Raw genomic sequence first — 27,949 nt, forward strand, 5'->3', positions numbered from 1 at the left:
AGTTAAGCCAGCCCTAAATTTGACCTATTCCAAGTCAAGGTTTAGTATGCAGTTTAGGAAGTGAGTAATTGGGAATGAGCCAACTGAATTATGAAAGGTTACACAAGGATAAGTAGCAAGCAGAAACTGAATGTAGGTAAGGAATAAGGACAGCCAATGAGAAAGTTTTGAGGGCAAGCAGGGGATGGGGTGTAGTGAAAATGGAGATTGAAAGGCTAAAGCCATGTCTATACTACAGAGCTTACACAGCTGTACCGGGAGAGTTCTCACGTCGGCATAATAAAATCACCTCCATGATCAGTTCTCCTGCTGATGTAGCGTTGTCCACACCAATGCTTCTGTAAGTGTAACTTATGTTGCTCAGAGGCACACCCCTGAGTGACATAAATTATACTGACAAAAATAGTAGTGTAGACAAGCCCTCAGTCGCAACTAAGCAGTGGAGCATGGAAATTGTTAGCCACTCATCCCACAACGAACATCTGTATTAAATTATTAATATTACTCCATAGCAGTGTATTCATATTAGTGGCATCAATCCAGTTGTGTATTCAGAAGCCCTTTGATACATAATGACTAAATCCAGATTCTGGTGTTGAAACAATTTGGCTCTATGATAAAACATGTCTTTATTCACTAATCTATCAAAGTTCCTCCTTTATAAGATAAGTTCTTGTTTACTTACCGTATCTTTGTTAGCTCCTGCCATTTTTGATTAAGATAATTATTGTGAAGTCTAGATGATGATTTATGATAAAACATCAAGCTTTATCTATGTTTGATGAACTACTAAATAGTGAAGTAAATGGCTCTTGATCGTGGAAAGATCCTGTGTTCTTTGTATCTGTCTCTGGATTGAGTAGGGAAAGCCCCGCAAAATTCTGAGTGGATACAATTTTTTTAATTTAAAAAAAGCATTATTTGTATTAATTTTTAGATGATAGTCTGTATTTAAAACGTTTTTATTTTCATATTATAATTTAATTATTTCCCCCATTTTATAGTCTTAAATTGCTCAAGTGGATGTGTTGAACTTGTTTCTTTAGTTGGTTTCTTAACTGCTAATATAATATGAGTTTACATAGATTTTTTTTCTACTAAAAGATTCACATATGCTAAGAGAGACAAATCCAGGGCCTCATTAACATCTTTACCATAAGAACAATATATAAGCTCATTCTAAGCTCTGTGGAACAGGGACTTTTTGTTGTGTATTTGTACAGTGCCTATCAGAATGGAGTCCTGGTTTACGATTGAGGTTCATAAGCTATTTTAATAAAAATAAATAATGAAGTCTAATACAAAATTGATAAGCAAACATTCCATATTGTATTTGCAGCCATACCATCTACTGATATACTGAACTTCCAGAAGTGAAGGAAGCTGAAATGCTTTGACTAAGCAATATTCCTCCAGTTTCATGTGCATGTCTCATTGACTTCAGTCACTTATGTGCTTTTGAAAAATCCCACTTTCAGGTGCCTAAGGAACAGGCTTAGGAGCCTTACATTAGGCTCCTGGGGTTTTTGTTTTTGTTTGTTTGTTTTAATATTGGTGTGTGTGTGTGTGTGTATTGTTAATGTATTGAAAGTCTAAACTCCTCATTGTTAACATTAAAGCAATTTGGTTTTGAAGTGATAAAGATTTCATGCCACTAAGAAGTTTTTAATAAAAATACCATTTTAGCCTTTGTTGCATCTGTGCACATACTTGAAGTGTATTTATGTGAATATAGTAACATACTGTTTATGGGTTTGCAGGATCAGAGCCTTAATTTTAATACTTTTTTTTCATACTGCAGATTTATAACATTCAAATAAAATTCCCTAATCAGTGGTGGAAATTAAGAAAGCCCACATGTTTATATTTTAGTTTATGATAAAGTTTAATGTTGCAACAGCACAACTTCAAATTGATACAACATATTCTCAACTTGATTTAAATAACTTCACCCTGCCAAACCCATAAAATTGGTTTAAAGAAGGTACATGAAAAAAACAAACAGGATTTGGCTTCTACTCCAAAAAACAAAGTATTTTCAGTTGCTTTTTCTTATTTCAGTGCTGCTTGGAGGTTCCAGAAATTGACTGCCTGTAGGAAATCATGAGGTCACAGTTCGTAACAGTGCCTACAGTAACTATCCTGCTGTTTTTGTTATGGATTCCACCATCATTGGGCTGCAATAAGGCTCTCTGTGCTAGTGATGTCAGTAAATGTCTGATACAGGTATTTCTTTTCTTTACCCTAAAGACTTTAAAACACATTCTGAAACTGTGATTTAAATAGACAATATCCAATGATACTGAAATATGCTGAGATTAAAAAAAAAAATTTATTGGGCTTAGCTGCTCATTACTACTTTGAACAGCGGCTGAATCCACATTCTCTTTATAAGTGATTCTATTTCTGTGACATCTTTTCTCTATTTTTTTATTGCTAAGAATGGTTTCAGGAAAACATTCATTTAAAATTTAAAAACCAACACAAAACAAGAGTTCATTTGACTCCTGCACATTATAAACCAAATGAAGGTGGTTTTCTTTGTGTGTGACATGAGGGGGATGAGGGTGTGGATTGTATTTTTTTTCTGAAATCTGTACTGCAAACAAAGGATTCTAACTTCATCTGAGTTATAAGCAGATACCAGTCATGCTGAAATAATGCTAGTAGTAAAGAAGAGAACTACAGAAAACCTTCATGAGAATTAATTTTGCTTCTTTAAATTAGGATGCTTTCAAAGCTTTCCATGAGGTTCCTAAAGCTCTCTAAAACTGTGTCTAATGTAGACATGGAATCTCCTTAGGGTTCCTAGCTGCATAAGGAAATCTTTAAATTTTGCTTTGTGAGGTAGATACAAATATGAGAGCTGGATATGATGGCCAAACATTCTTAATGTGCACCTCAACTCAGGATGGTGTACTAGGGTCAGAAATTACAGGCAGTGGAGCATGATACTTTCTACATTTAATCTCAGGTTTGAGATGAGTGAAGTTAGGAAATGAGGGAGAGGAGAGAGAAAATGTCATGTCTGTAATGTATTTTGTCTGCTTACTTAAAGTATGTCTCTAGTCTTAAAAGTGACTAAAAACAGCATCAGGAGTTTCCATGTTTGTTTCATTGACTTCTATATAAAATTTGCAGAGTTTACAAATAAAAACCTTTGCCAGACATGCACATTTATCTTGGGATCTGAAAACTCAACTGTTCTTTTTGGCTCCTGCATTGCCTGTGGTGCTGTAAGTTGCTGCATCTGGAAACTAGTTAATAATTCTGTGGATAATGGAGGAGCTAGAAAAGTGCTAACAGGAGTAGAATTTGGTTTTGTTTAAAGTAAAAAAATTTACTTTTGCTAGTAAAGTTACCAGATGCAGTTCAAAACCTGCAGAGAGCTGATGTCTTGTAAGAATCATTTTTATTGTCTTATTTCTGAGTAAAATGGCAATTGAAACCTCTTTTAAAAAGAATATACCAATTATAACTTTAAAATGTACAGTACATTTGAAATCTGACTTGTTATTGAAAAGTTCTCTAACAACTTTTTTCTTTTGGGAATAATTGGTATGGTAAAACAGTTTAAAATGCCTAATTAGTAAATATCTGAATACTTGGAGGCATTGAGCACTTACACCTCTTACTGATGTTGATTAGAATTGTGGGTGCTTAGCATCCCTGCAAATTGAATCATAACATTTAAAGAAATACAGGTTCAAAGACTTGTGACTTAGAGAACCATAGCAAATGCAAATGCATGTTGTCTTGATTTATCTGTCATCTACTGAGATGGATCTAATTTTAAAAAGTTTACGTTTCATACTTTGTAATGCCCTCTTAGGCCTTGTGTAGACTGGGGATGTACGTCATTTCCAGCCATTGGCCTAGCTATGCTACTGCAGCCCCTAACCTAGAGAGGCAAAGTTGCTGTTCGCACTAGTGGAGGTTAGTCCCGTTTGAAACAGGGTTAAGCTCCATATGAACAAATAACAGCTGTGCTTTTCTGCACTAGAGTTAGCACCAATGCAGCTACACTGATTGATATTCAGAGCAAATTCCCAGTCTAGACAAGGCCTTATATTAGAAAATAAGACATTTCCCCCCTTCCAGTTGTCCATTTAAGTTGTCAAACACTGATTTCTCCCTCTCAAGCATTCATCTGGTTTTAATGGAGTTCATAGGAATACTGTCACGCTTTAGGGGTCCAACATTTAACCTACTTTTATGTTGCTTTTAAATTCACATGGTTATCTCTTTCCCTTTAAAATCTCTCCAAAATGAAGAATACAAAATATGTGCAATGGCTACAGTAGTTTAGGGTTTCTCTACAACTGTGGTATACTTGGGCCGTTCATCTACTCTGCCTGTCTGCTGTTGATACTGAAACACATCATTCCTGTTCATAGGTCAAGTAGGTACAGGGAAGGGATAACCAGTGTGCAAACCTAAAACAGTTTGTGAATAGAATAACTCTTAAAGCCTGGACCCTGCCTCTATCATCATATCATAATTTATTTGCTTCTGTGCTTCCACAGCACCAGCACTGAAGATATTAGCATAGCTCTAGGACTAATGCTAAGTGAGATATGTATTATTTCTCTCTGTGCCCTGAGTATAACGATTGGGGGGTGTTGTAACTTTACATTTTCTTAAAATTGTCTTGGTAATGGAATTATGAACTTAAACAAGCAAAACTACTAGATACTGTATCTGATATATAAAGGATTTTCCTGATCAAAATAGAACATAAAGTAGGTTAAACTTGCGGTCTGGAATATGGATAATGTCTCTTTAATATTACTGGGGTACTGCTGCAGCATGTGAATATTTTTCATTTGTATGTGCAGATAGTGAGGCCACCTGAACTGAAGAAATTTTGAAACAAAACACTTGCTCTTGTATGTCCCACACAGTTACATAAATATTTTTGACAGAATGGATGGAAAGCAGGAAAGTTACTACCATTTCTTACAAGCTGCAGTGCTTAAGGGTGGTCTCCACATAAATATTTATTTTGTTAAAACCATAACAGAAGAGAGCATGAGATCAACAACTTCATATTAATAAACTTTTCTTGTATATTGCAAGTACAGTTGCTTTAATTTGGGCCCTTGTTTTGCTGGATAGAATTTTGTATCCCTTTAGTCTTTCCTCTAAACAAAAATTATAATAAAGTAACGTGGGACTTCCATCTCAAATGTTTGGAAGCCACAAAGATTTAGCAATCTCATGTTTGAGGAGCTGAGGGTTGGCTTGCGTGTGTGTATGTTTGCGGCTCAGGGCTGTTTTGTTTTTTTAAGAAAATACGCACTATAAGACCATGAAGCTAGTTTTCTGTAGTCATGCAGCTAGCCAGCATGACTGGAAGTTCCTTCCCATGCTGATGAAATTTTAGTGGAGTCAGTGATGGAAGTCACAAGATGCTAAAGCAGTGGTTCCCAGCCTTTTTGGCTCGAGGGCCACAGATATCATTTTTACAACCCTGAAGGGCCACGAGTCTCCGCCAGCAGGCCCCTCCTGCCCCTTCAGTCAGATGGAATGAGTTCCTCCTTGCTGATCTCCCGTCTCCCTGGCTGCAGCAGGGAAACCGTGCATGTCCTGTAGCCCTGTGTGCTCCACCTTGGTCCCTAGGCAGTGGCTCCCTTGTGCAGCCAGGGGGATGAAAGATCAGTGCTTCCCTCCCTCTGGCTCCAGCAGGGACCCCAGCGCCTATGGATGCAGGGGGAGTGCCTTGCCATGCTCCCTGCTACAGCCAGGGGGAGTGGAGTGCTGATCTCCCATCCTGTTGGCTGCAGCAAGGATCCTGCACTGGTCTTTTAGCCCTGTGGAAACATGGTCTGACTGGATCCTTAATCAGCGGCTCCCTTCTGCAGCCAGCAGGAGGGGAGCCGTGGGCCACTTTTGGACCCTGGGCCACAGGTTGGGAACCACTGTTCTAAAGCAACCAACTTTTTCAGGAAGTGAGAGTTCAGTCCTACATGCTTTACAGGTGCACCTAAAAATAAATGGATAAATAACAATTTAGTGGTCAGTTAATGGGTGGTGGTTCTCTGCCTCTGCACATGGAAGTAGTGTGAGACATGCGAGGTGGGTTGTGTCCCTTTATACAGGTGTGTGCAGTTCCTGTGAGCCCCTTTGTGGCCTGGTGTGGCACTGCAAGTGTGCCCACTTTCATTTTCCCTGATGCGGCAGCAGTAGCTTTGCTCTAAAAGTCTAGGGCAAGGAGAAGTCAGCACACATGAATGAAGTAGCATATCCCCTTTTTTATTTCAATTGCAAAAAAACTATGTTACTGCAGAGGTAAGGTTTGCTTGGTGGTATGTCATCCCCTTGCAGAAAGTTGTGTGAAATTCAAATATCTGAAAACCCGGAACTGCACAGTTAAGGTAGCCATTGGAACCTTACCTCTGTTCTCTTTCAGCAATGCCCAGTACACCCTGTTAACACACATACCTTTACTATGCCAACCCCACAGTTGCCAAAATGTACAAGCTCTTCACTGCCTTTTACAGCCCATTCACTCTCACCTGCAAGATTCCATCTAATACTATTAAAAGACAAAAAAAATCCCTTTACCTTCTTCAAGCAATGCCTCGATATGCACATATTCACAGTGCCCCTTAGCACTATAAGATTCAGGTGGTTCCAGATTCTGATGCCAGCTCCTCAGAAAGAATACCACATGTGTACACTTTAAGAACCACTTCACAGTCTTTTACATCTCCCTTACTCTTACTCATAGGATACCATTTCAACCTACACTTTCACCTAACCCTCATTAAAACATTAGAATCCTCTCATATTCCACCTCACTATTGACAATATCCTTTGCAATAAAAACCCTGTGCCCTGCTACTGACATAACCTACACAATTCTTCATTGAAGTGATACATACTGGGTCCTGAAGATACACATGCAGCTCTTCTCTTTGCTTACATACATTGAGCACCTCTTCCCTTTCTTTACATATGAGGTGGAAAACATAGATCTCCTTATATCACAGTTGCTGTCGCACACCTCAGAGTAATCCCCAGATCTTGCAACCACACCAAGCAAAGAAACTACTGCCTCTACCATTCAGTACAGCTATGCCTGATACTGACCACACTCACTTTCCATGAGTGCATGCAGATAAATACTTAGACTATGCTCATATCACAACTTGCTACTGACAACACCTTTTGCATTAAAACCCCTGTGCCCTGCTAATTATATAGTATACATAATTCTGCATTAAAATTATACATACTGGATCCTGAAGATACACATGCAGCTCTTCTCTTTGCTTTACACATATTGGAGGGTGCAAAACATATCTCTCATATTATAACCACAGCTCTGTCACACACCTCAAAGTAGTCCACTCATCCTTATATCAGAAACGCACCTTTACCAAGCAGGCCCAATTATTGCCTGTACCATTTACTGTAGGTACACCTAATACTCTGATTGCCCCTGGAGTGTATGCAGATAATTCCTATTGGCTTCTCCCAGTTCCAGGAGAACAGAGGGAAGGTGAAGTGGAAAACCTTTATTTTTCCTTTCTGTTCTTTAATAGTGTTGATGGAATTTTGTGGGTGAGAGGGAAATGGGTTGTAAAGGAGGTGAAGAGCTTGTAACTTTCAGCAACTGTGTGCCTGACCGAGTAAAAGTGTGTGTGTTAAAGAGGCATATTGAGGCATTGCTGAAAGAGGGCAGAGTTAGGGTTACCAGGGCAATCTTAACTGTGTGTTTCCTGGCTTTCTGAAGTTTGAGTTTTGCTCAACTCAAGTTTGTGCAAGGGGTGTGACATACCACCAAGCAACCTTAAATCGGCATTAACACTTCTTTGCTGTTGAATTTCCTAGTTTTTTTAAAAGAGAAAGATATGAGGTTAATAAGAGTTCATAGTCATTTAGGCAGTTGTACATACCATGTCCTGCAATGTGCATACCCAGACAACCAGCCCACCCTTCCCATCCTGCCCCCCTGCAACTTGGCCCTGCTTTGGTATATCTCACCCAGTCATACCCTGACCAATTTACTACATTCTCTCTCCCCCTCTTTCCTCCCCCCCCCCCCCCCCCGGAAGCGGGAATGCTTCTCCCTGAAGTCTTCACTCCCTGCTGTACAAACATTTCTCTTGCTGTTACTCCTGTCGATAACCTGACTGACATGAATAGAGGACAGCTATGTTGCAGTGGAATGGTGTTCCAGATCATGTTTCAGAATGGTTGCAGGGTGGAGTTTGTGGCAATCACAGAGGTTTCTATTCCAAAATATTGATGGTTTTAAGTTTGAGAGAAAGATCCTCTGAGCTCTACCCTATTTCTGAGAAACAGTGATGTATCAGAGCTTGTAATGTTTCTGTACCATATGATGTACATTTTCTGGTCAGGCAGGGACTCCCCAGTTTTCCAATTATTGTTCTTCCAACATTTAATAGCTTTCATTGTGTCACTGTTGCAATTATGCAGACACTCAGGTGAATCAGAGAAAACTGTCACAGTTCTTGGACACAAATCGCTGTAGTACAAATCTGTTCTCATACATTGTACGAAGTGCACAACAGAAGTAAGGTCCAGAGTGTTTCCACCCAAGTGAATCATCACAGTGTACAATAGATCACGTCTTATGTCACAGTTTAGATGCTACAGAGTGGGCAAAACATGCCAAAGCAAGCCACCTCTCTCCATCCAAATCAGCCATCCCCATGTCATGATGTACTCCTTGCTCTCCTGCAGACTTCTTCAGCCAGGTGACCTAGGAATTTCCCAGAATCCACACGTTGGCAGCACACACATTTCTTTTCCCTCTGTGGTCAAGGTAGCTGCACTGTCTGTTTCAAACTTCTGCAGTGTGTATCTTTGGAAGCACAACATTAATCTGCATTAATCTGATCAGGAAGTAGATGCTTGCCTGCACTGCTTCCCCCTACCCCACACGGGCTAGTAAAATACAGATTCCCAAACAAGCAATAGAAGGGTTGTCTATCCTCATCCATCTTGCCCACTTCCAGACCCACAGCTCCTCTCCCAGTTTCCCACACACACAGTCCTCTGTCTCCAGCTCCTCCCTACCCCAATATAGCAACAGTTTTGGTTAAACAACCTGCTGGCTATTGAGTTCATAATAAAACTCCTTTTAAAATAAAAAGCATCATTATGACAAACTATTTGTAGCAAGCAATGATTTATTAAATCTTTATTGCACAGGTGCACAAAGGCGTGGATTGGAAATGGCAGTGGCAGGTTGTTCACCAGGGCAATGCCATTGGCATATGTCCTTGAAATTCCCAGGCTCCATAAAGTGGCTGCATAGAAACTCTCTTAATTTTTTCTCTGTATTTGTGCACGTTCACTGTAATCCTTCCAGAGTACACCAAAAAACGGTTTCTTTCTGCTGCCTTGTACTGGTAAAGCGAGAGGTAGTAATGATTGGATGAATCATGGAATCCAGTTAACAGAGCACTCAGTCCAGAACTCCTTTTGACTTAGGTAGAAGATTGTGATTAATTTATCCATAGTTATGTTAATTGAAGGGTGAGTGCACAGCCATCAATCTTAAGGTCTGTGATTCATTCAGTCATTAGGACTGCTCTCACTTTAATAGTACAAAGCAACAGAAGGAAACTATTTTTTGGAGGACCTGTAACTCAGGAGCCCCTCTGTCAAATAACTCCAATCTTGGAAGACTAATGCTACCCTGTGCCCCCAAGAAGCATACCAGATTTCAAAGCAATCAGGTTAACCTTTCAGAGTTTAGAGCATGTACAAGAGTTGAGCTTTCAAGCATGTAAAATGGTGGGAATGGAAAACCCTCTAGCTATTTTTCTGTTATGGTGCATGCACATTGTAAACCAAATGTACTCATTCTTAAACACTATTCTCAATTTGGATCCCCCCAAAGATTTAGTGTGCTCCATGCCCTATCTTGGGTAAGACTTGACAGATTGAAATCATTTTGACCCACATCATATCCGTGGTTTGATCCCTAGTTCTATGCAAAAAAAAAAAAAAAAAAAAAAAAAAAAAAAAAAAAAAAAAAAAAGGGGGGGGGGGGGGGGGCAAAAAAAAACCCTCCTAGAAACTTTTGAAAAAATGGTGATTTTTTTTTCAGGGCTTGTATCTCCACAACCCATAGCTCAAATGACCTCAAACTGGGTCATTAACCTTACGCTGCACCCACCTTAGGCACATTGAATTTCAAAGGAATACTCTAAGCATGTCAACTTTAGAGGCCAGGTCTACACAAAAAAGTTAAGTTCACCCTGCTGTGTTGCTCAGGAATATGAAAAATCGGTACTCCTGAGTGATGTAATTAAATTCTCTTAACTTCCCCTGTAGACAGAGCTAGATCAACAGATTAATTCTTCTGTCAACCTAGCTACTGACTCTTGGGGAGATGGATTAACTATGCTGATAGGAGAACCCCCTCCCATCTCTGTAGCGAGTGTCTACGTTGAAGCATTTCAAGTAGACAAGCCCTTAAAAAGGACAACAACCTTAACTATAGTGACATTGTAGCACCACTATAACAAGGCTTCAGGACAGAAGCAATTACAACAAACAAACACTTCATAAGGCCCTCATCCAGGACCCTGGTTCAGAGCTCCCAAACTTAAAGTCCATAACTCCAAGTCTGGTGGGGCTGGTTTCCTGAAGTCTGAGAGAAACAACCACCAAATACAGACTACATGCCTTCAACTCCCCCACCCCTCTCCTTTGCTCAGCTTCCTCATCTTGTTTATATTGCCCAGCCCTAGGGCAGGCTAGGGTCTCATTCATTACACCCTAGGCTGTCCCCCCTATAGGCTCCAGGCTGCCCTTTCAAGGGGTAGTACATGCCTTCACACATTTCAGTACACAGAACAAGTCCTTGGAACTAGAAGCTTCTGTGATAGGGTGTTCCCACAATCATTCTACAAGGGACAGGTTTCAGAGGCCGGAGCCAGGCTGGCTTGTGGTGAGCAGGAGCCATTCTGGGTCCTAGAGTTTGGAGCGGAGTGGGAGTTTGGGTAAAGACACATGCACATTAGGTTATGATACAAGCATTAAATGCTAGCTCTGTAGTCTTAACATTAGAACAAACTTGAAATTTGAAAGAGATTTGAAAACTTGAGTATTTTCCCTCCTCCCTGCCCCTGCTCCTCAGGAACTTGTAACACAAGAAGCATGTTTCACCTTTGTCTTCATTGGTAAGATCTACCGGAGCTGAAGCAGATGTATAGAATTACTTTTGAACTCTGTACTGAAATGAGCTATTTCTTAATGATTGCTGTAGCTAGGAGACAAAATATGCTATAATTCTAACTTGGACTAAAGATCTTTCCTTAAAAAAGGAGCTTATTATATCAAGAAGTGAAAAGAATTTATCTGTCAATTCAACTCTGCATGTCTGGAACAACCATGGCTGGTGTAATTTCATTCTGTTTTAAGATGTATTTTCCAATAAAGATATGATCTGCTCTTAATTTTTTGCATAAGCCCTTAAACAGATCAGCTATAAAAGATTTTGAAGTCTTTTCAGCACTATAATATTGAATAAAGAATAGTTTCTAACTTTGTATTTTTGCTATACCACACACAAACTTTGAATAAGTTAACATGTTGTAGGTCTAGTACATAATAAAATTGGGTTAGTGAAATAGTTTTATTCTCTACATCCAACAGATTTTTCTCTTATGAAATTATGTTGAGAAAAAGCAAAAGCATTTGCTTTTTCAGCTGTTGCTAATAACTTCAGGTTATGTTTCTCACTGAATTCAGAAAATGAAGTCTGTAATACAGGGTATTTAATATCTGCGTCTCTCAAAGCCTATGGAAGGATGCAGTCTTTCCAGCCATTTACTAAGGCCTGGTGTACATTACAAAGTTAGGTTGACATAAATTGACTTGCATTGATCTGTTTGTGCATGTGTCTACACACCAAATTGTTTCTGGCTGACATAAGCACCTTGTTACAGCAATGTAGAAAAACCATCTCCTCAAATGGTTTGGAGCCATGGTCACCTATTGAGTTTGACACTGTGAGTGTAGACAGTGTGTGACCTGTGTCAATCCTAACAGTCCTCCAGCAGCTGTCCCATTCCTTGCAACAGTGACTGCTCTGGTTACAAATGTAAATTCTACTGTCTACCCTGTGTGTTTTTTAAATGCCTTTTCCTGATTGCTCACCTTGGTGAGCACACCTAGCAGCTCACCCTCATTTTGTGCAACTGCCCAGCTGACCACGTCACGTCTACGCACTAGCGTCACTTCTGCCTGGAGTAGACAGGTGATACTGGATCTCCTGGACTTGTAGGGAGAAGAGGCTGTGCAAGCAAAACTATGGAGCAGCAGGAGACAGTGAACATCTATGAAAAAATTGCACAGGGGATGCAGTAAAGGAGTACGACTGGGATCAGCAGCAGAGCTGTGTGAAAGCAAAGGAACCTGGCCAGGGATACCGCAAGGCCAGGGAGGCCAACAATAGATCTGGTGGTGCCCTGCAGACCTACTGCTTTTACAACAAACTGAATGCCATGCTGGGTTGAGATGCCACCAGAATGCTGCAGAGCGTTGTGGATACCTCAGAGGAGCCTGAGAAAGAAGCTCCTGCCATGAACAACGAGGAGGAAGTGAGGGAGGCGGGGGAAGAAGATGTGGCAGGAGGCACCAGCCATGCTGCAAGCCAGGATGAGTTCAAGACTTTCTTCCACAGTCTTAGCTAGTTCTACTAGGTAAGCATGGATGAGCTCAATGAAAGGAAAGATCTTGGGTGAATGTGTGCATTCATTTTCCCTTATAATGTTTAAATTAAAAAATGGCGCCTGGTCCATCCCCAAGTTACCAAGATGCAAGGATCTACTTTTCATTGTTTTACTTGTATGAGAAGAGGTAGTGGTACAACAAACAGACAGATTTTGTATCTGCTTTCCCGTTGGGTTAGATGGGGGAAGGGAGACATGTGAATGTCCCTTTTATCCTTCTGAGTGGTTGATGAAACATTCATGGAGATATTCTGCAATCTTCTCCCAAAGATTTCTAGGGACGGCTGCCTTATTTCTTCCTCTGCAGTAGGATATTTTCAACTATCAAAAGTTTGTATTTCAACTATCTATGCATGAGTGATATACAAACTTTGGCATCTGTATTCAGCATAGCTGGTGTCGCCCAAAGTCTGTACCATAGACATGGCCTGTAAATCTTTTCTTGCTCTTTAAAGCAGAAATAGCTTCGTTGTATGACTACGTCTCATGAATATGAATATATCCCACTTCATGCTATATTTTTGTTAAAAGTTCTATTTTTGTCTAGCAAAATTTACTCTCTGATGTATCTTCAGCAGTTTAGTTTGGAAAGTAGCCAAGCTTATGAGTAATATTTTTTCCACTGTATTTTCCCCATCCCTCAGCTATCAACAGGGAGCAGTTTTCATTCTGCTTCACTTCACCCAGGTCTCATGCTAGTTTGCTTTAAAAAGATGTTTCCTGTATAAATATCCAGTGTGGATGAGTCAGCTTGACGAATTGAAAGAGTGGTTTAGAAAAACATATATGGAAAAATATGCAATTCCTGCCCTAAAGAGACACAGTAAAACTCAGAGAGCAGAGTGGGGAGCTATATATAGTACTAATTTACTACTACTTTTTTTTTTTCAAATGGAAGAAGAAAAATGATTTAATGTTGATAAGCATTTTCCCTTAAAAATGGTAAAACTGACTTATTTAAATACTCTTCCGTATAACTGAGTACTACTATCCTAAGACAGTTAATGCAGAAATAGTTGTGCCAAGAACCATCTCAATAAATTCTGGCAGAGGGTAAAGAAATGAAAATGTTTAGTATTTTTCCACTGCAACATGTAAACAAGACTTTTACTTCACTTATTTCAAAGTTTTAACTTCTGATTTTGAAATTTGGAAGTAAAGACTTGTAAGGAAGATGGGGAACTCAAGTTGAAGAAGAAACTTGTAGCAATAGTAGGGTGTTATCTGCTATGTGGTCCAGCCACTAGAGGGGGATGCACCACATGCTGTCAGTGGTTTACACAATTTTTTGCTGGAAAGCAGAGAAATGTTGATGATCAGGGAATCTTGGGTTTTATTCTTTGTTCTGGAAGGGAGTGTGGCCTAGTAGTTAGACAACACAACCACACATGTAGCTCTAGTACATGGCAAACCAACTTTCCTTCTTGGACAGGTTTACTGGCCTAGTGGATGGGATTCTATGGACGTGATATATCTTGATTTTAGTAAAGCTTTTGACACAGTCCCACATGACATTCTCATAAGCAAACTAGGGGCATGTGGTTTAGATTAAATTACTCTAAGCTGGGTGCACAACTGGTTGAAAGCCCGTACTCCAAGAGTAGTTGTCAATGGTTCTCTTTCAAATGGGAAGGTACCTAGTGGGGTCCTTCAGGGATCTATCCTGGCTCCAGTACTATTCAATAGTTTAATTAACGAGTTGGATAATGAAGTGAAGAGTGTGTTTATAAAATTTTCAAATGACACCTAGCTAGATGTGGTTTCTAGCATTTTGGAGGACATGATTAGAATTCAAAACAACCTTGACAAATTGGAGAATTTGTCTGAAATCAACAAACCAAATAAAATTCAGTTAAGTGCAAAGTACATATAGGAATCAAAAATCAAATGCACAACTACAAAATGGGAAATAACTACCTACATGGTAGTACTGCTTAAAACAATCTGGGAGGTTACAGAGGATCACAAATTGAACAATGTGATGCAGTTGCAAAAAAGGCTAACATCGTTCTCGGATATATGAACAGGAGTGTTGTATGTAAGACACAAGAGATAATTGTCCCACTCTACTCCACAGTGGTGAGAGCTCAGCTGGAGTACTGTGTCCCGTTCTGCGCACCACTCTTCAGGAAAGATGTGGACAAACTGAATGATAGTCCGATGGAGAGCAAAACAAATGATAAAAGATTTAGAAAAACCTGACCTATGAGGAAAGGTTTAAAAAAAAACCTGGGCATGTTTAGTCTTGAGAAAAGAAGACGGGCCGGGGGGGGGAACCTGATAACAGTTTTCAAATATATTAAGGGCTGCTATAAAGAGGACAGTAATGAATTGTTTTCCATGTCCACTGAACGTAGGACAAGAAGTAATGGACGAAGAAGTAATTTGCAGGAAGGGAGATTTAGGTTGGATACTAGCAAAAATTTCTTAACTCTTAAGGATAATTAAGCAGTGGAATAGACTTCCAAGAGAAGTAGAATCCTTGTCATTGGAGGTTTTTAAGAACAGTTTAGACTAATACCTGTCAAGGATTGTCTAGGTATACCTGATCCTGCCTCAGTGCAGGGGCTGGACCAGATGACCTCTTGAGGTCCCTTCCAGATGTACATTTCTATAATTCTAGGACTGATTCTGAAAGGAAGTGTTGATGAATAGATGAGGCTTGGACCTGCCATATTAAATGCTAGAATCTGGCCCCAGGTCTCTCTCACCTCTTTTGAAATAGCATAAAGCAGGGGTGGCCAAACCACAGCTCTTTTACAGTTAAAGTGCAGCTCGTGGAGTCCCCTATGCCAGTCCCCACATTCTCTGCCTACCATACTGGAGTGGGGAGGTCAGCGCTTCTCCACTGCAGTGAGATGGTGGGGCTAGAGGCTTCTGCCCAGCAGGGAGGGGAGTCTCGGGGCTTCAGCCTCATGGGGCACATCTACTGGGGCTGGGGGCTTCTGCCCCACAGTAGACGCCTACTGGGGCTTGGAGCTTCAGCAGAAGCAGGGCTGAAACCCCGGCAGGTGCGCCCTGGGCATATGCCCCGAGCCCCACCATCCCGCCGCAGGGCTGAAGCTCCAAGGCCCAGCAGGCGCGCCCTAGCTTTCGAACTTCTGAAGATCGTTGTATGTAGCTCGGAGGGACAGTAAGTTTGACCACCCCTGGCATAAAGGGAACATAAAATGGTGGACTGTGCTGAAGTTCCTCCAGAGTTTAGGTTATTGAGCCACTGTCCCTAAATCAAGGATGCCAGCCTTTCTAGACCAAGTAGCTTTTCATAGGCAGACTTTTTCACAAGCATCATAGCACTTTTTCCATTACTGCATAAAAATACACAAAGCTACTACATTATCTTCCTTCAGATTTCTTTGTAAATACCGCTTCTGATGTGATACCTACAAAACACTCTGCAGTGGTTAGGCAGATAGTGTACTGTTATTGCTTCTGACTATGCCAACCAGAAGAAATACTTCAAAGACACTGAAGCATAACTAGAAATAGTGCAACATCAATGTTGACAGTTGGGAGTTGTCAGCACCAGATAGATCATGCTGGCAAGCCATAGTCAATGATGGGGTTACCCATTTCTACATATGGCTCTTGAGGCATGGCAGCTGAGTTGTAAACATCAGCATACTCAGCATGCACAGATTATGATCTCTTCCACAGCATCGAGCTACCTATCCACTTCATGTGGAAAGGACTGTCACTCGCACATGGGTCTTTTTAGTCACAACTGTACTCTGAAGACATTAAACCATCATCAGCATCATCTTTGGTCACAAAAAACAACAACAAAACACCAGTCATAATAGTCTCAACTATATTCTTTTGCTTACTCCTGTTTGTTGTATCCACCTGTTTTCTCTAGCCTTGTCCCTAAATGGTAAGTAAAGCTGACTGGAAAACAGAATTTCCCTCCCAGGAACAATTTTGAATTTTGAAGAAGTTTTTTCCAGATATGGGATGAAAAGTCAAATAGATTCAAATTTTTTGGGCAGGAGAGGGTGTTTCAAATTCCCTTTCAGGAGCACAGAAATGGAATTTTACTGCTTGGTTCCCAGGGAGCCCGGCAGCCTGGAAAGCTGTGGAGCCAGGAAGTCCCAGCTAGGCTGGCTGTCACAGATTTGGGGAACTTGGAAACCCAGGCTCCCCAGTAGCTTGCTAGGCAGGGAGATGCAGAGCCTGGGAGCTTTCATCTAAATTTTCCTGATAGAAGATCGAATGTGTCCAGCAAAATCAGTTTTCCACGGGGAAAATTTTGATTTTTGTGGAAACTGCATTTTCTGTTGGAAAATCATTCTGACAGAAAATGTATGACCATCTGTATTTGTAAGCTCTTTCATGCAAGGACCCTCAGACCCTCTTTTAATTTTGTATGAACAGGACCTAGTACAATGGGGCTCTAAGGCCTGAATGAGACACTATTACAGTAAGGTTAACAAAAATCCTATTCTACAACGAATTCAACTTTAGAAGGATAAGAAAAACAAATTCTATAATAAATTCAATTTTAGAAGGATAAGAAAACAGATTATCTTCCAAAATCCTCTTTCTAACATTGTTTCCATAAAGCTTCTCTTTAATGAAGATAAAACCAAATTGTTTGTCTTAAAACATGAATATTGGTTCTCCAAATCCTCTTTAGCGCCTCACAGAGGTCAAGGCGGCACTGGCACACCTGCTCTATACCTAGAACTCTTGCTCCTTTGTCAGAGTTACAAAACTAGCCCTCTTTCTGTACACCCTCATAGTAATAAATATTATGCAGGTATAGAACCCATATGATGAAAACAAATGACATCACTTCAGTATGTACTGACAGCCATTTTGTGGGGGGGCTGGTCAACACAGTTAAAGCAGTGGTCCCCAAACTTTTTACCCTGCATCCCCCTTTCCCTTGTCCGTGCTCCTCCCCATCCCCCAACTACACCCCCAGATAGGGCTGGGATGGGACTATGGTTGGGGCTGGGCTTGCGACTTGAAGTGGACCAACAGTCGGGGGGCTGCAGTCAGGGCCGGGGGTCGAAGCTGGGAATGGGACTGCGGCGGCCATGGATGAGGCTGGGAACGGGATTGAGGTGGGGGGCTGGGTGCTGCAGCCAGAGACTGGGTGTAGGGGACAGGCATTGAGGCTGTGGCTGGGCCCTGAGACCACATGCAAGCTGGGCGGTGCTCCCTCCCCACCCCCCATGGGGGCTGGCCCAGGTGCGCCCCCCCCCCCCCAAACATTCCTCCATGCCCCACAGTTTGAAGACCTCTGAGTTAAAGGGACATAATCTACTTGGGAGCAGGGAGAGGTATTACTCTGCCACTGAGTCCCCCTTCCAATTTTTGTGGCTTTTCTATATTTTCCTGTTTCTTAAAATGGTTTTTCTTTGCCCTGTGACTTTATGGAAAGAGCCACATAGACAAGAAAAAACTGATTACATAGGGGGAAACAGTGAAACTGAGTCTCTAAAGTGCTGGTAAATGTGTAAATTGGAAACATTTTTTCTGATATTTCTGTTATAGTTCTCTTGAGTATTGTAAAACTAAGATTAGTTTTTAAATTGACAGTGCTGCTTTAACAAATGGTGTTGAGCCCCATACAGAAAGGTACGGGGAAGGGTTTCTGTTACACCCTCATATGTTATATGATTTGTTACCTTTATTGATGTTTCTCCATCAGTTAATTTCCTAGTGTTCTTGCCATAGTTGGTTATTATAGGCTTTGTAGCTGTTAATTCTGTAATACATAAGAAACGTAAATAAGCAACAAAACCCTACGTTCAGAACCTATTCCCTTAATAATTTAACTTGTAGAAAACAGAAAGTTAAGAATTACACACAGTAATTTTAAAATAAGGTCAAAGAGAACTGAACTGTCCTTTACACTGCATTGGCTCTGCTTTGTATACTCAGGTAAATGGACGCCATGTTCCTAGACTTGCTCCTATATATGTACTCTTTTTTTGTTTGTTTGTTTGTTTTTGTTTCAGACCTTCTACACCCTTAAACAAAATGCAAATCCATTGATGTTGATTGATGTGTGCAATTTGGATTTGCCAGTATTGTAGTTTGCTTTGTTAGGAGAAGGATGGGAGGAAAGTGGAAAAGCGGTTTTAAAGGAAAACATCCAGGAATCTGAGCCTTAACTTATTGAAGTTCACAGTGAAGATGCTCTGTATAATAACTGATAATCCCTTCCTTTCACTTCCCCCTCTTGTGTTTATACCTAACTGTAAATCAAGAGTGTATGGAAACTCATGCTTCTGCCATACCAAAAATATATTTACAGTAATAACTCGTCCATTTAAAGTAAGTGGCAACCACACTTCCCCTCCTCCTAATATTTACTTGTTCAAGTGGCTCTGCAAAAGGGTTTGATGTTCCTTAACAGTGACAGGCAAAGACAGGGTTTCTGCCCTCTCATTGCTTCTTTTAAAACAAAGCAAGAAGGCCCCACAGGTGTTCAAATCTTGTTTTCTATGTGCTTTTTTGTTTAATTTAGTAATTGATATTTCTGCAGTTTCTGTCTGTCTTGGTTTTGCTGGAATTGTCCTTGGAGGGGACCAGTCAGAGGACCAGCATGAGAGCTTTCTCAGTTTTTATTGAAGTGGCATTACTGAATCTTTTATCAAAGAAAACTTATTTCCCAGTTGTTTGTCAAAGTTTGAATTAAATGCATGTTACGAAAAACAAAATCTGAACTAAGGACCCCCTCTAAGGTTTCACTTTGTGCTGTCATCTAATTTGATGTGTGTTCTCCAGGCAGCCGGTCATTCAATAAAAGCAGGATAGCTAAACCCCAAGTTTCCACTGTAAAACAAATAAATAAAATAAGCAGAATGCTTTTTATTTTTCAGGGCTTCCTTTATACATCAAGGGTGTTTCCATATTTAGAGACTCTGTAAGCATTTTTCTTCCACAGGGCAGCTCACCAATGCTCCCAGGTTTAGGTGACGTGTCAGAAATGCCGGAGTACTCTCTGTGTTATTGCTTCTACTTTTACTACCAACCATGGAAAAGGTGACTAATTATAGGCAAACTTCCAAAAAAGCAGAACCCATTTTTTCTTATGTAGATCACCTTTAACTTTCTATAACAAAAGAAAAAATAACAAATAAAAAAATCCTGTGATACGCTTTAATGTGTTCTTTGACTATTTAAATACTTTATTTCCATAAATGATTCAGCTAAATCGTAATGGTGTGTTTGTGATAGCAAAAAATACCACTGCCATCCATAAAGGGGAGGAGGACCGAGTTATATCTCACAATCATTATCAAAGGCTGTCTTGACCATGTATCTGTCTTTCCTTTGTCAAATGAACAATATTGCCATACTCTGTTATTGCTTCCAAATAAAAATAGTTAAAAATAGCATGTAGGGCAATAAAGATATATTTCTAAGAAGTTTATTTAAAAATGGTGAAAATCTAGTGACCTCTTTCAAATATAAAATAATATGTAAGAAAACTTAGAAGTTGTACACAGATCTTGGATTCAAATGATTGTACCAAATATGTTACTATCAGAATCTATGAATGTATGCATCTGTGTACATTTCATAGGTTTATAAATATGCATAAATTGCCTGTAGTCATCTTTTCTTTGAGAGAAGTTACATTTTAGAAACCACACACTTCTATTATGAAAAGAGAAAATTTCTTTGAACACCATGCTCAGGATGCAAAAATATTCACTTAGCAGAGAGTTTATAGGCCCAAGTGTTCATGGGGGAAATGTTGCATTCTCTCCTACACATCATGATTTTGTTTTAAATGCTCAATATCCTAGTTGTTGATAAAAATGATATCCTGATCTCAAAGAAACCTAAAATAGTAAATATCTTCTGTGGTAAATGCAAAAAAATAGTGCCTGCTAGGGAAAGAATTACCATAATTTATTAATATTCTACATCTCAGAAAGCTGCAATGTAGTGTGTTTTGTTTTCAGGAGCTGTGTCAATGCCGACCCGGCGAAGGAAACTGTTCTTGTTGCAAGGAATGCATGCTTTGTCTAGGGACGCTTTGGGATGAGTGCTGTGACTGTGTTGGTAAGTACATTATTTATTACCTACTGCTACTGTTCATTACATTATTCTTTAATTAGAATGGTAAATTCTTCAGGGAAGGATCTGTCTTAAATATTTTAATAAATAGCACATGGTGAGAGCTGAATAGCTAAATATAAGTAAGTAGATATTACTGGGTCACTTGATTAAATTATCTGTGGTATTCCCGATTTTATTCAGTTAATGTCACAGTAACTGATGTGCTAATTCTGTTTTAGATTACGGACAATTCCTTGATTTGTCATCTGAAAGGAACTCAAAATAACAACAGTGTTCAGTGATTCATTTTGAGATGCAGTGGCAGTACTAACTACAAAGTATGGTTAGAAATATCATACAAACAGTGCAGCTGAAGGTTTGCTGTCTCATAAACCCTCAGAGCTAGAACAAATACTCAAAAACTTTATCAGACACTAACTAGCCAGAATTGTGAACCTACTAGCCAGAAATGGGTATGAAAGGTGAGGCTGAGTGTTCCACCAGTGAGATTGGGGGTAAAGCCCTGACAAGAAGCCCAGTACTAGTGGGCGCTGTCCCAAGACCCTGCTTTGGGATTCCATCTTCTGTATCAGCCTTGTGCATATAGGTGTCTCATATATTAGAAGCTTCAGCCCTCCTGTGGATGCTGGAAATGTGAATGAGCTTCATTTCTTTTCACGCAGGATCCTCCTGGCTGCTGTGAGAGGGGCAAGTCTCTATTGTTCTACCTTTCCACAGCTTCTTTTTGGTTGAACCTCCCTTCTGTTGAAAATAATGAATAGCTACGGTACCTTCTCTGCTCTTAGCTTCCCAAGCAATATCATGACATGGACGATTGTTTGTTGTTTCGCTCTGGTCATTGGGTTTTGACCAGCTGTGAAACTGGCCAATTAATTATCACAACTTCACTTTGCTTGTAGTTTTGCCAAGTATCAGCTACAGCAAAGGTGCTGTAGTTGTTGGCAGACTCAACAAGGGAACTGTAACTAGACTTAAAACTAGATTCATAGTTGGAAGATTATTTTTGCAACCATGGGACTAGAAATTTAACTTCTTAAATGAAAGCTTCAGGTCTGCAGAAATTGAGGCTGAGGCATCCATGCTCACCAGGGTATGCTTTCAACTCAACATGAGAGCATTGAGTCCTGCAAGTCTTGCAAATGCTGTTGAACAGTTGTAATTCTTAGCTTTCCAGGGGCATAAATAATTTCTAGTTCTAGGAAGCCACATGAATTTAGAACTGAAAACCACATTACTCTAATGATTGAACTGGTATTTGGCTTTTTTCCATTTGACTTCTGTCCTTATTTTTAGTGGGCTTTTCAGTATGTAAACTTAATTTTTTTAAAACTCCCTAAGACTAGTAAGAATTTTTTATTTCTACTTGCAGTGGGATTACTTCTGATTACCTTGATAAGCACAAATAACATTCAGATTTTATATGAAAATTTGGGGTTGTTGGCTATGTGAAATGTAAGAATAGTAAAGTATGTTTCTGTGTCGTGTTCAGTCTTGAAAAGTCCATTATCTGGGGAAGTAGAATGATTTCCTGGGTCACTGCTTATTGCTTTCTGCAGGATATTTTCTTTTAATATTTTAAAAAAAAAAGTCTAGCCCTTATGATGTGGAGAAAAGCTTCCAAACAAAAACTAAACAGATGCAACTGCAGCACTAGAAGGATCAGTGTTTCACACAGTGCTCCCAGCAGCAGCAGAATTAAAAGTTTTGGTCAGTTTCACTGGTGCAATTTAGAATTTTCTTGACATCTTCACTGCTGTCCTTAATTGGGTCTATTTCATGCTGATCCTTGGATGAGCTCTGAGCAGCAGCAGAGGTAGCCACTAGAGCAAATAACTGTGGAGAGCAAGGAATCAGAAGGAATGTATTAAAAATGGAAACTGGGGATAGGGATGCAGCAACATAGGTCCCTAGCACCCTTTTAGCAGTTGGGAGGAAGGGAACAGTGAGGAGAGGAGTGTCTGTGGCTGGTAGAAGGGCAATCAGGAAGGGCTTCACTTTTTTCATATACTTCCTAGCTGGATGCTACAAAACAGATTCCCCAAGCAGGGTCCAAGGAGAGTATGCTGGTAGGAATTTAAACACCCTTACCTTAATCAGCTGCTGAGAAAAGGAAGGATGATAGGGAACCTTGGATTTTCACTTGAATGTTGTCCTTGGACACTGGGCCCCCTCATCATAGTTTGTCTTCTGGCCTTTAGCTTAGTTTTAGCTTTAGAATCTCCTGTGCCTAATGGCACATAAGGCAACCCCTTTTTCCCATTTCTGTCTGTCCAGAGCAAGATGTTTGACTCCACCATAAGTTGTCTCCATGGTGGCAGCATCCTTTTTGATCATCTTGCAATAGGTCATTCTTTGTCCTCCACTCCTTCTTTTCCCTCCAGGTGGGATCCAATCTAAGACGTAGCTTGTGCTTCTGCCACAGCATAGCCTGATGATATGGCCAAACCACTACAGCCATTTCTGTCTGATTACTGAGTTGGCATTCTGCTGACCTGTGTGGTGCAATGCTTCCACATAGGTTACACCATCTCTTCACTGAATTCCCAGAATTCTTCTTAAATAATGTTGGTGGAATGCATTCAACTTCCTGTTGTGTACTTTCACTATCTGCAATGTTTCTGAGGCATACAGTCGTGGGAAGACAATAGTGTTGTACAATCTCATTTTATTGTGTACATTTATCATCTTACTCTTCCAGATGTTTGACAGACAGAAAAAAGATCCACTGACTTTGCCAATTTTGCCTTTGCATCTTAATGAGCTGTCCAGTAGTAGATATTGTACTGTGAAGATAGATGAAGTTGTGAACTCTTTCATACTCTTCTCCACCAATCACACATCCACCAGTGTTGATAGCATTCTCTCCTAAGTCTCGCAGCTTATCTTATTGCCCAAACAATACAAGTGCAGTAGGCAGCAGCAGTTCCTGTCTTCATTCCAAAGTCTGACCATGCAGAAGAGAAGTGGGGATAGTACACAACCTTGCCAGTAGCAATCTTAAACCATTCCACGTTTTTGTTCTCTGTGCTGATGCAGACTCATCATACAAAGCTTTATATCAAATTAATGAATTTTCTGGAATTCCATAGTGTCGCAGGATCTTCCAGAGGGCTTCTCTGTGGACCCTATCATCTATACCACTGGTACTAGGTAGGCTTTGTGTTCCAAGTAAAATACTTGCAGACAGAAGCAAGGAAGGCTGAGATTGGGACACAGAAGTGCAGAAATATTTAAGGTGCTAAAACTAAGATAGCGATAAATTAGGAAAGAGCATGTGGCCCATGGCAATATCCCTATTAATTATGCAGCAAAATTTGCCCTGTTTCAGGTATATCTTTACTTGAATTGTGATCAACAGCTCCATCTACCTCAGATCTTGACAAACGCTACTCAATTGTTCTGTTGTAAATCTGTATTCCAGATTTACACTAGTGTAAATGAGAAGAATTTGGTTCCCTTTGTTTCCTTGGGAAACAAAGCTTCAGTTAAACTTTTCATACTCTAGTCTAAACAGTAACACTAATGGAGAAAAGGAAGCAGAGTGCAATGCACAAAAGTTCTTGTGTTGCCTTCATTTATGTACTTCAGAGTTGCAAGGCATCTCACTTAAAACTTTAGTGCATCACTGCAAAGATCTTAAACCTAATGTATGAAATACTGTCCTAATGAAGTGACTGGAAGTTTTTCTACTGATCATTGGGAGTCAAGATTTCATACAATTTCTTCTTATTATTTTTAAACTAATTTTATTTCTAAATGCTGTTCTTCTGGGCGGGGGGTGGGGGGGAGACAATTTTGAGAGTTTCTCTCTAACTTTTCACTTTACACTTTTCATTCCTCTGCAGGTATGTGCAATCCTCGCAACTACAGTGACACACCTCCAACTTCCAAGAGCACTGTAGAGGAGCTGCATGAACCAATCCCTTCGCTCTTCCGGGCACTCACAGAAGGGGATACACAGCTGAACTGGAATATTGTTTCCTTCCCTGTTGCAGAAGAACTGTCACATCATGAGAATCTAGTTTCATTTTTAGAAACAGTTAACCAGCCGCAGCACCAGAACGTCTCTGTTTCAAGCAACACTGTCCATGCACCGTACTCTCGCGACAAAGGTAACAGTTTGTTGTCTAAAGGCTAAATTCCTAGTGTTACCTTTGTGAGGAGGGACATGAAAAGGACAAAATATGTTTTATTAGCCATGCCCAAGTATGCTAATTTCCTTAAAATACAACTAAAAGACATGGTCCCTGCCCTGAAGAGTTTTGTCTAATTTCTGTTATGATGCGACAAAGGGGGAGTAACACAACAGCATGGCAAAGGGAGGAGCAAATTAAAATCTTGGGGGAAAAATTAACCATAAAACAATTTGTCAACATGGAATTACCATGCCAAAATGTGAGGTTTAATCTGTTCACACCACTCCAAGAGGGATAATGTAAAACACTTTCAGAAGCTGAAGCAATTGTCTTTTCTGACTGAGAGAAAATGAGACTCCGATCAGCAACTGCACCCAATCTATCCCACAGCAATACAGGAGTGGGCCATTGGGACAGTCCTAAATATGTAGCTTTAAGGAACTAAAAGGAAAATTCAGAGAGCTGGTATGTTTGCCACTGGATCTGGAATAGATGTTAAACTTTTGGGTCCAAGATGGCATGTTTTGAGCATCTGAGTGACAAACTGACATTCCAGGTAATACTGGATTAACTATAGATCTGAATGAATTTTATATCTTTTTTGGCATTGATTCAGGGGATGTACATGCTTGGCAGAAGGATGCTAAAATATTGATTGCCAAGGGAAAAAGTTGCCAAATTCAGTTGTAGTGACAATTGGGGGAGGGGAGGAAGGAAGGACTCCTTTTCTGCCTGTTGATTTTTTTTAAACAGGATTCACAGTATTTTCCCCCATACCCTCCCATCAAACTTAGAGAAACTTCTTAAACTGTTCTTTTCTCTTAATTAAATGATTTCTTAATACTCAGTTTTTAAAAAAGAAAAGGAAGACCCTTTGATTTGTTAGTCATATTTATAAGGATACTGTTTGGTTTTTTACTTGTTTGAATGTTGGTAACTGTGTGCTGTTCTTCCTGTGCTGGCTCTTTCATTTAACTAATGAAAGGGATCCTAATTGATACAGACGGTATTGCCTTTCTATATAAGTGTGAACCTATGACCTAGTTATGTTTCTCAGCAAGACTGTTTTTCATTAAATGGAACTGAGAGAAAGACTTTTCTAATTTCCTTTGATTTTAAGGCACATCAGGAAAATAAATTAATTCCAGATACAGGAAACCATATGGTCAGAAAACATCTAGTTCATCTCTATGTTTGACATTATTAAAATATTTGCTCTCTGGTATTAGAATAATGCAAGTAACAATATTAAACTGTAAACTGCAGAAAGCCATATGTGCGCCCCGGGCAGTATTTAAAGATGTGACTTATACTTGCAAAAGAGTTATGGTTGAAATCCTGAATCTATCCCAGTGTATCTAGGTATTGCAGCCCAGATGGCACCTCGCATTTTTTTTTTGAGGGTCCTCTATCATCTACCTACAGGGTGGACTCATGATGGAGTTTAAACTTGAACTCGGAGTTTAAAACACAGTTCAAGGAAATGAGAGAGAATGAGATTAATAAAATGGAAACAAGAATGCAGAACATAACAAACAAATAGATGTGATTGGAAAATGGAAATACCTTTCTGCAAAAATTTTGCATTTAGAAAATTTTTTTCCTGAATTGGGACCAAAAACATTTTAAAAAGCAAATATTTTTGCGGCATTGGATTTCCAGAAAAATACATTTCTGTGGGTGCCAGACCTGGCATTGACTCCATCGACTTTCAGCAGGTGCCTGCAGGCAGAACATGAAATTGACAAGAGCCTTTAGGCCTGGCTGCCAGAAAGGCGGAGAACCATGGGAGTTTAGCCTCTCTATCTCTTCCCAGCTCTGGAAGCTGGAGAGACCAGAGCTGGTGTACTCTGCTTCTCAAGCCCTGCGGTTGGGTGGGAGGGTGAGTGACTGGGTTCTCTGCCTCTCCGGGGCCCTGAGCTTGCCATGGGGGAGAGAAGAGAGGAGGCTGAGAGCCAGAGAGGCAAGGTATTCAGCCTTGGCAGACCTCCTGGAAGGCATTTGTCAATTTTACTTGCTGCCTTTTCTAATGGAAAATTGGAGTTTTGGAGGAAAATGGAATTTTCTCATGACTTTATGAAAAGGACAATTTCTAAGAGGAAAACTCCTGACCTGCTCTAATAACAATTTGCATTTTATTCATAGTGGGAAAGGTCCCAAATCCAGTTTTATTGGTCTATTTTGTGAGACTGTGCGTTCCATAAGCAACATTATATTAAATAATTAGGTTCAAAGATCTTGCATGTCACTGCTAAATTCCTAGAATGACAATTGAGTTAAACTTAGAAATAGGTTCTCAATGTCCCTGATTACTAGGCTATGGTAGGAATTCAGCACAAAAATAAAAGTGAACTTTTTATAGTTAAGAAACTTGAGCAGATCTAATCCTTTTTAGATCATCAGTGATTACAGATGGGATAGGTCTAAAATTGCTTCCAACATCATGTACTTTGAGGAGGAATAGAAACTCCTGGACAATATGGACTTACAGATAATATACCCAATCACAGCATACGTGACTCATGTAGAAAGGCATTAGTACAGCTCGTGTAAACATAAGTACTACAAACTATGCACATCACATTCATGCTATCAAAACAAGATAAGTAGGACAGTGAATAGGTTAACTAACAACAGCCTGTATTGTTTCAAGCTAAAACATCTACAAGAAAAATGCTCTGCTAGAAATACCAGCATATCCTAGTCACTGGTGCTTTTCAGTTTACTGAACCTATGCAGTCCCCTAGAGCCTTGCACATCCAGGGCCTGGACCTCCAAACGTCGGTCAGCTCCACTAGTAGTGCTGCTAGCAGTTGTGATGGGGCTACTAGAAAGCTATGTGCTAGCTATGCTAGCATGCTATAGTTCCTCTCAGCTCAGTTTGTCTTCCTTCTGTGGACACCTACCATCTGGCACTAGCACTGCATGCCAAGAGGGTACCACACTAGAGATGCTCTTTTACTTGTTGCCCATAAAGTGTAATACTGATTTCCATATGCCCCCTCCACTTTTGCCCTAGCTTTAGAGCTGGGGCTGTGTTGTCAA

General features: G+C 40.1%; 1 protein-coding gene across 2 annotated transcripts in view; it reads left to right on the top strand.

Annotated features, from left to right (window-relative positions):
- TWSG1 (twisted gastrulation BMP signaling modulator 1) overlaps window positions 1-27,949 on the top strand; it is a 42,523-nt gene that overhangs the window by 1,932 nt on the left and 12,642 nt on the right. Inside the window, exons 2-4 of one of the 2 annotated variants that reach the window (XM_067547730.1) lie at window positions 2,062-2,226; window positions 20,651-20,750; window positions 24,614-24,880. In XM_067547730.1, coding sequence (XP_067403831.1) covers window positions 2,104-2,226; window positions 20,651-20,750; window positions 24,614-24,880 — 490 coding nt within the window. In that variant the 5' untranslated portion in view covers window positions 2,062-2,103. Of the gene's footprint in view, window positions 1-1,890; window positions 2,227-20,650; window positions 20,751-24,613; window positions 24,881-27,949 lie in introns of those variants that run through there. The other variant, XM_067547738.1, reaches the window with a different exon arrangement.

Source organism: Emydura macquarii, unplaced genomic scaffold (genome assembly GCF_026122565.2).
Source record: "Emydura macquarii macquarii isolate MOO-44397 ecotype Brisbane River unplaced genomic scaffold, CSIRO-AGI_Emac_v2 contig_212, whole genome shotgun sequence".
Taxonomy (NCBI): Eukaryota; Metazoa; Chordata; order Testudines; family Chelidae; genus Emydura; species Emydura macquarii.